The following is an 8,284-nucleotide window of genomic DNA, read 5'->3' on the forward strand; positions in this document are numbered from 1 at the left end:
GCCTGCTCGCATCTGCGTAGACGACCACCCGCGGTGTACAGCCTCCACCCAAGGGTGAGGGTAGCGAGCGCCGTCCAAACTCGGACGTGAAGGGCCGTGAAAACGGAAGCCCAGCTCAGCGACAGCGTAAGCTCTTCAAGGTTCGCTCTTGACAAGATTTGAGAAGGAAATTGACGCTTTCGCGGATCCTCTCGCGAGAGGAGAGGTTCTAACGCCACGTCAGAAACTAAAGACGCCGGCGCCGCGCGACAGATGCCGCAACAAACGATCCGTGAGAAGCCGCGCACGCGAAGGCACGTCGGTGGGCAGGACTTCCGCCGGAAGCCGGAGTCGTCCGGGAAACCTCAGAACCGAGTTCCGGCCGGTGGTTCCCCGGAGGTCCTGGGCTTGCGCTCTGCGGGTCTAGGCGAAGATGGCCTGTGCCGCCGCACGGTCCCCGGCCGACCAGGACAGGTGGGTCCTGAGAAAGGGTGCTGCGGCCCCCTCCTCATCGCTGAGGAAGGCTGGCGGGTGGAGCTTGGCTCCGGGCCTCTGCCCAGGCGTCGGACTGTTCGTAGGACCCTGGAAATGCCGACCTAGCTAGTCCGAGTGCGCCTGCGCCTGAGACGAGTGAGTCTGGGCGCTCCGCGGACAGGACACTGAGTAACAGAGCCACGAAGTGAGCCCTGCGTTCTTTTCGCCGTACGTTCGGAAAGGCGCGATGGGGTTTTTTCAGAGTCTTGTAACACTCTGATGCCGTGGTTTCCGTTTGAGAGCAGGCCCCACCCTCGGGAACTCGTGATCGCCAGCTGTACCTTAACTGAACGGTGAAGGCATGGTTCTGGTTTGGTTTGAAACCTCTAACAAGTCATGGTTTTTTCCATCTGAGGTAGTAAACTGAAGTCTGCCTTTTAAGTAAGTTAAGTAAAAGGGAGGCAATTTAAGGAAAAAAATATTAAGCAAATGCTAGGCGTGCTGGCAATCCTGATAATGAAAGAAGGAATGAAATTTTGGAAATACTGCTGTAGTGAGACTCGCTGTGCTTCCTTCTGTGGCAGGTTCATTTGTATCTATCCTGCTTACTTAAATAACAAGAAGACCATCGCGGAGGGGAGGCGGATCCCTATTAGTAAGGTAAATGGGCTGGCACTCTGTCCTTGAGGGGTGGGGGAGGTGGTACTGTGAGGGCTGCAAAGGCTTCTTTCACTGTCCTCTGTTGTGTGGGGCCTGAGGGGAACAGCTGCCAAGAATTGGGGTGCTTTTCTTAACAGTGGTGACACTAGAAAGGCACTAAGACATGGCTGGGGGAGTTTTTGAAAGAAGTTGAGTGGGGGTAGGGTTTGCATGTTGTTTTTTAAACCAAGGTTATGACAGTCTTGCCCTTAAAGGAAATCAAACTATTGCATTGTATGACGTCCAGAATGCAGTTGAGTTATTAAACAAGACTTGCAGAGAATTTATTTTAAGATTTATTTATTTGAGAGAGAGTAAGAGGAGGGGCGGGATGGGGGGAGAGGGAAAGAGGAGGGATCCCAAGCCGATTCCCCGCTGAGCGAATCGATCCCACCGCCCCCCACCGCCCGGAGCTGAGCGGAAATCAAGAGTCCGACACTTAACAGACTGAACCACCCAGGTGCCCCAAGACTTGCAGAGAATTTAGATGTGTTGAGTTTTACAGTTTTATGTCCATTATCTTTTTTTTTTTTGAGGGGTAAAGCCTAAAATTAATACTTAGAATAAGTAGGGTGTTATAGTTTTAAAAAATATGGTTTCTCCCTTGTGTTGTTTGAATGGGAAAATTCAAGTTCTCAGTTGGCCTGGTGGCTTGTTTGGAAAGTGCCTAATGCCAAGTGAAGGGTCTTTGTAGCTTTTTATTTTCAAAATTGATGTCATATTCTGTTTTTAGGCGTTATTTATGTGTTGTTGTTGTTCGATTTAACAGCAGATCCAAGGTAACTTGGCCAGAAGCAGTGCGTTATTTTTATGTTATTCAGTGTCTTCCATTTTGCTGTTTAAATATGTATAAAGGAAAGTCTGCTCTGCTGCCCCCGGGTGAGAGAGACTACCAAAGCACTCCTTCAGGAAAATGCCCAGCATCAAGCCACTGTGACAGGCCTCTGGTAGCAAGCTCTCACATAATTTGGAGAATAACTGAATTGCTTTTAACTTTATTGGTGTACAGCATACATACAGAAATATACATAAGTCTTAAGTGTATATCTTGATTAACTTTTACAGAATACACGTGGGTAATCAAGCACCCAGATTAAAAAAAGAAAGCGTCATCAGCACCCAGGAAGATTCCTTTGTTTCCCCACGGTCACTTCCCTGCCGCATATACTCACATACAAGGATAACCATATCCTGACTTCCAGCGCAATAGATTACTTTTGCTTGTTTTTAAACTTTATTTAGAAGGCATTATACACCACGTACTTCTGCATCTTTGTTCCACTGAACTTTAAGCTTAAATTTATTCACATTTGTTCGTGTGGTTTGTTAATTCTCAACGCTCTAGCAGGGTTTCTCAACAGCAGCACCATTGACACTTTGAGCCGGATAATTCTCTGTTATCAGGGCTGGTCTGTGCATTTTAGGTGGTTTAACAGCACCTTTGACCAGTGCCTTACCTGACTCCTGTGACAATTAAAATGTCTCCTAGCATTGCTAAATGTCGGGGGCAGAATTGCCTTGCCGAAAACCACTGCAATACATAATATTGCTGTGAACGTTCTTGAGCTTGTCTTCTAGGAAACGTATTTTTGCATTGTTCTTGGATATGTACATAGAAGTGGAATTGCAGAGCCGTAAAGAATGCATAAATGTGTACATTTAGCTTTAGTAGATACTACCAAACAATTTTCTAAAGGGGCTGTATCTATAATAATTGTTTAATCAGTATTTACTGAGCACCTACTATGTTCCAAGCATCATTCCAGATACTTGGGAATATACTGATAAACAGAACAGTCACTGCCTTTGTGTAGTGCATGTTCTTTTGGAAAGGAGATGGACACATAAGTATGAATCAGTGTTATCCCTGTACTTTTAAAAATTACAGTGGAAACAACCATACCTACTGAAAAAGGAAATCTAATGTTTTGATAACTTTGTGATCCGCATATTTGAAATGATTTACACAATAATATAGCAGTATCCGCTTAAGGTAAGCTGTTTAGTGTTTTTGTTTTAACTGTTCAGGCTGTTGAAAATCCTACAGCTACTGAGATTCAAGATGTGTGCTCAGCAGTTGGACTTAATGTATTCCTTGAGGTAAGAGGTGGTTCTTTCTTGACTGTTTTTCCCACTCAATCTCATTGATGTAACAGCTTTTTAAAGCCTGGTTTTTTGTGTGTTTTTTGTTTTTTTATGTTAGAAAAATAAAATGTACTCTAGAGAGTGGAATCGTGATGTTCAGTACAGGGGCAGAGTCCGGGTCCAGCTCAAACAGGACGACGGCAGCCTCTGTCTCGTGCAGTTCCCATCACGTAAGCATTTTTTAAACAAACGAACAAAGTTTGGCAACAGGTTATTCCTCTACCCTGCAAAAAAAAAGTTCTAAAACTGACCCCTTTGGAAGGTAAAAATCATAATTTGCATTCTGCAGATGAATTTAGGAAATGACTACTGCTGAGGAGGAGAGGAAAACAGTGGTTCTCACTTTTAAGTTAAGGACCTCTGAGAATGTTATGAAACCTAATCGTTTCTCAAAAAAATTTGTTCTGTGAACTTTTTATAAACCTCTGGAAGTCCATCATTATTCCCAGGTTAAGAGTGTAGAGTTATTGAGTAGTCAGATGTTAATTGCCATTTCAGATCCTGGAGGCCTTTGAGGTCTGTTAATAATTTCTATCATTAATCTAAAAGCCATACTGAGTGAAAATAGCAAAAGAAATATGTAGTGTGGTACCACTTCCGTACATTTAAATACAAAATGTTACTGTTTATTGATATATATGTAATATTGTTTATTGATATTATATGTATAAAATTTTTTAATGGACTGGGAGAAAACCGCAATCTTAAAATAGTAGGTAACCTGATGTTGAGCAGGGGGTGGGGAATGGGGACAGGGGAATGGTGGTCAGAGAAAACTAGCATTATCTCTACTGTTTTATTTCTTAAAAAGACAGTAACCAGATATCAGTATTCCAAAATAATTAATTCTGAGTTTGGGGAAGATGAATTTTTTTTTGCACATGATTCTTTTCTGAATTCTTTATTTCTAAAAACTATAATTTTTTAAATGGAGCTGTTATTTTTTTTCTTGTCACAATAACCCCAAGCTGACAACTAAATGGTATTTATTTATTTATCAGAGAGAGAGTGCACAAGCAGGGGAATGGCAGGCAGAGGAAGAAGTAGGCTCCCTGCTGAACAGGGAGCCCAATGCGGGACTTGATCCCAAGGACCCTGGGATTATGACCTAAGCCGAAGGCAGGTGCTCAACCAATAGCCACCCAGGTGTCCCCTAAATGGTTTTCTGTTTAATTAAAAATAGATTGGTTTTTTTGTTTTGTTTTTGTATTCTTTTCAAGATTTTATTTATTATGTTAGAGCGCGAGAGAGAGCACAGGCAGAGGGAGCAGCAGGCAGAGGGAGAAGCAGGCTTCCTCCTGAGCAAGGATCCTGGTGTGGAATTTGATCCCAGAACCCTGGGATCACAACCCAAGCCGAAGGGACGCTTCACCCACTGAGCCACCCAGGCATCCCTAGATTGGTTTTTCTATGATAAAACCTGTCCATGTTGGTAGATATTTCTAGAAATAAGATTTTGACTCGAGTAACAGGTAGTATACAGGTAGTGTATTTCTTCTCTTTGACATCTTCTTTTACTATCTCTTAAAAGTCAAAAGACAGGGAAGCCTGGGGGCTCAGTTGGTGAAGCACCTTCCTTCAGTTCAGGTCATGATCCCAGGATCCTGAGATCAAGCCCTGCCTCGGGCTTCCTGATTAGGGAGGAGTCTGCTTCTCTCTCTCCCTCTGCCCTTCTCCCCCACTTGTGCTCACTCTCAGGCGCTCTCTCTCTCTCTCAAATAAGTAAATAAAATTTCAAAAAAAAAAAAAGTCAGAAAAGAAAAAATCAAGGAACAAAAAACTTTTGACTTAACCAGTAAATAAAATGTAAGTAAAACTTACAGTTGAAAAATGTTGCTCCCAGTTTCCAATAAGAAAAAAGTAAGAAAGTAAAAAGAGAAAAACTGAGGGGCTCCGAGTGTTGAAAGTAGCTACTAGACCTGGAGGAGGTATTGGACAGAGCAGGGTACCTGTGCACATTAAATCATCTGGGCACATGAGTAACCCTTTGTAGTTTGATAACATTGGGTTTTTGTGACAAGATTGAGAGACCTATGTTTCTTTCTTCCTTTTTTTTTTTTTTAAGATTTTATTTATTTATTTGACAGCGAGCGAGAGAGGGAACACAGCAGGGGGAGTGGGAGTGGGAGTGGGAGGAGCAGGCTTCCTGCTGAGCAGGGAGCCGGATCTGGGCTCGATCCCAGAATGCTGGGATCATGACCTGAGCCAAAGACAGACGCTTAACTGACTGAGCCACCCAGGACCTGTTTCTTCAGCTTAAGATACAATTATATCCTGACTGTATTTCCAGATTGCTGTATTTAGACTTACTCTCCTTTGATCTTCAAGTCAATTACTAGAACCAGGACCAAAATCTGTGTTTCAAGTAAAGTGTTTTAAATTTTAATTTCGTTCAGTTAAATATTTCAGTATTGTTCTTAGTACATTTTCTCCAGGAAAGCTCCCACTTGAGCAAGTCATGTCTTCATAGTTTTTTTTTTTTTTTAATCCTTGTCATTTTCCTGATGTGATGATTTTCAAGGTAATGAGCTTGTCTGTCTTATTCCTTAGATTATATACTAAGCCTAACTTCTTGTTCTAGGTAAGTCAGTAATGTTGTATGTAGCAGAAATGATACCTAAACTAAAAACAAGGACACAAAAAACAGGAGGTGGTGACCAAAGTCTTCAGCAAGGAGAGGGAAGTAAAAAAGGAAAAGGAAAGAAGAAGAAGTGACCGGATGTGAGAGTCAAGTCTGTGGTACTACTGTGAGAGACAGTGAATGAAGGCTTCTGATTTATATCTAAGAGAAATGGAAGCTTTTTATTTGCATCATTTAACTGAACTAAGGACATCTCTGCCTCCCAGCTTCAGCATCAGAGTTGACAGTGAAATAAATTTACATCAGAAGATTGCATCTAGCTCTTATGCAGTATAAAAGAAAATTTTTTTGCCTTTCAACACAGTTTTTGTGGAAGAAAGAAGCATATTTTCAAATGGACAATGGATTCTACCATAAGTTACTTGAAATCCTCTATCTGTCCTGTGCGTAAACATGTTTCAGATAAATGAGTTTAAAGATTTGAGATACACATTTTCTTTAGCTTTTAAGTTAATGATATAAAATTTAAAACTGACTTTTGTAGGTTTTGCTCTTTTGCTTATGAACTAGTTAATGCCAGTAGAGGAGATAATTTAAGGGAATAAAATGGGTAGTGGAAGCTTAGTGTGAGCTTAAAACCAGAAGAAAATGGTTAAATCCTCTTGGACATCTGTAGAACATATTATTTTAATCGATCATTGTAATCGACTGTTCAATTACTAGTTTTTTGATGTATGGAAAGTCCTGGACTTTAAGCTTTAGATTTGCTTATTTTGTAGTCTTAAGAACATTATTTTAATTGGAGTTCTAAAATTACCCATGCTTTAACCCCCTGAGATGTACTTTTTTTTTTCAAGAAACTAAACTGGATTGGTGATTCTGACTTTATTCCAAAGCACTGTTTCTGAAACTGGTAATTTTGTGTAAGATTTAAGAGAATCTCTATCCAGCCATTTGTTTTTGTCTCCTGAGCATCATTTGGGGAACTGCGTTGACTCCATATTTTTCTGGAAGGGCTGTTAATTACGGGACTGCCTCTTGACCACAGGGTATGACCCAAGCCAGGCCAGTAGTTTATTTCTCAGGAATTCAAATCTGGAACAAAAACACAGACATACAGATGATGGGAGCTAAAATATGTAGTGGTCTACAAATTTGAGTTACCTGAGTTCTGTTCTTCTTAAGGCCTGGTTTGGCTCTTCTGTGAATTCTGTCAACTGTGCTTTATATCCTTTTAGTAAATCCCATTTTTCTTTTAAGTTTTTATTGCTTGAGATAAGAAATTCAACTTGATTACAAATAAGTGAACCCAGAGTTTCAGAGCTTTAAGTGGACTTCTATAGACATTCAGGCTGTATGGGGATCCATGGATGTGCAGGAAGAAGTTTTAGAATCTTTTTTCTCTAATAATTACTGTTATTAATATGTCTTAGAGTGAACATAACAGTATAGCAGTTTATATATTTGACTTATAAGTAAATATTGGGGCAGTATATGCTGAACAAGATTCAGAGCAGCCCTCTGGGAAAATGTATCACTTAGGGATGTGTAACAAAACAATGAGGAACTTAAGCAGGAATAATTTTTTTTTGAATTAACATGAAATCCAAAAGTTATTACAGGTGTTAATTCAGCTGCTCACTGATACCCTATTTTATCTTTCGATGCCACTCTCCATGGTTTCCAACACCCCTAGGATTGTTGTCTCAAGGGCTGATAGAACCCTTGAGGGCTGATGTGATAAAACGTCACATCAGAGTTCAAGGTAGAATGAAGAGATAGCTGTGCCAGGCACTTCTGTTCCCCCCCCTTAAAAGGAAAGCTAAAGATTTCTCAAAATCCCTCCCAGCCAACGTTCATTTAAGTCTCCTTGTCAAGCACTGTGCTCCTGTCCATCCTCAGCAACACTGAGGCTAGGAAAGTATATAGCTTTCTCAGTGATGAAAATAGAGTCAGCCAAAGAAGAAACTTGACGCTGGATATTGGGGCAATCAATGTAAATAATTTGTCAGAGAAAGATGACCAGAGTCTAAAATTACTTTGGTTATGGGGCAATAAAGATGGTCAGAAAAGTTTTCAGAACTCTTGTTGTAACATTGTATTGCTGTTTCCTTACATTGTTGGAATCTGTGCATAATTGAACCTTTCCTTGCCAATTAAGTAGAAAATAGAATCTTTTCTAGTGAGCAAGACAGCACTTATTCAGATGTTGAAATGCCATTTGTATTTATTTCAGTGATTTCTTTCACGTCCTTTGCTCACTTTTTAAGGCCTATATTATTTTCACTGTTAGCATATAATTTAAAGAGCCAGCTAATTTTAATAGTTTGTTTTAGGCATTAGCTTTCATCTGTAGAAGAGGACGATTTAGTTCTCTCTCCTTTACTCCCAGTGTGTGCCTCCCAT

The 8,284-nt window shown here is 40.8% G+C and overlaps 1 protein-coding gene across 2 annotated transcripts; it reads left to right on the plus strand.

Moving 5' to 3' along the window:
* Positions 1-297: 297 nt before the first annotated feature.
* On the plus strand, positions 298-7,957 carry SRP19 (signal recognition particle 19). Of its 2 annotated transcripts, XM_002919169.4 has the most exons (5): positions 298-453; positions 1,038-1,113; positions 3,181-3,252; positions 3,356-3,467; positions 5,879-7,957. In XM_002919169.4, exons 1-5 carry the CDS (start codon positions 413-415, stop codon positions 6,010-6,012), a joined length of 435 nt encoding a protein of 144 aa, XP_002919215.1. In that variant the 5' UTR covers positions 298-412; the 3' UTR covers positions 6,013-7,957. The 2 variants fall into 2 exon arrangements, with proteins under 2 accessions (XP_002919215.1, XP_019655160.1); XM_019799601.2 differs by lacking the exon at positions 3,181-3,252.
* Positions 7,958-8,284: the final 327 nt, after the last annotated feature.

The sequence above is a fragment of the Ailuropoda melanoleuca genome, chromosome 3 (genome assembly GCF_002007445.2).
Source record: "Ailuropoda melanoleuca isolate Jingjing chromosome 3, ASM200744v2, whole genome shotgun sequence".
Classification (NCBI taxonomy): domain Eukaryota; kingdom Metazoa; phylum Chordata; class Mammalia; order Carnivora; family Ursidae; genus Ailuropoda; species Ailuropoda melanoleuca.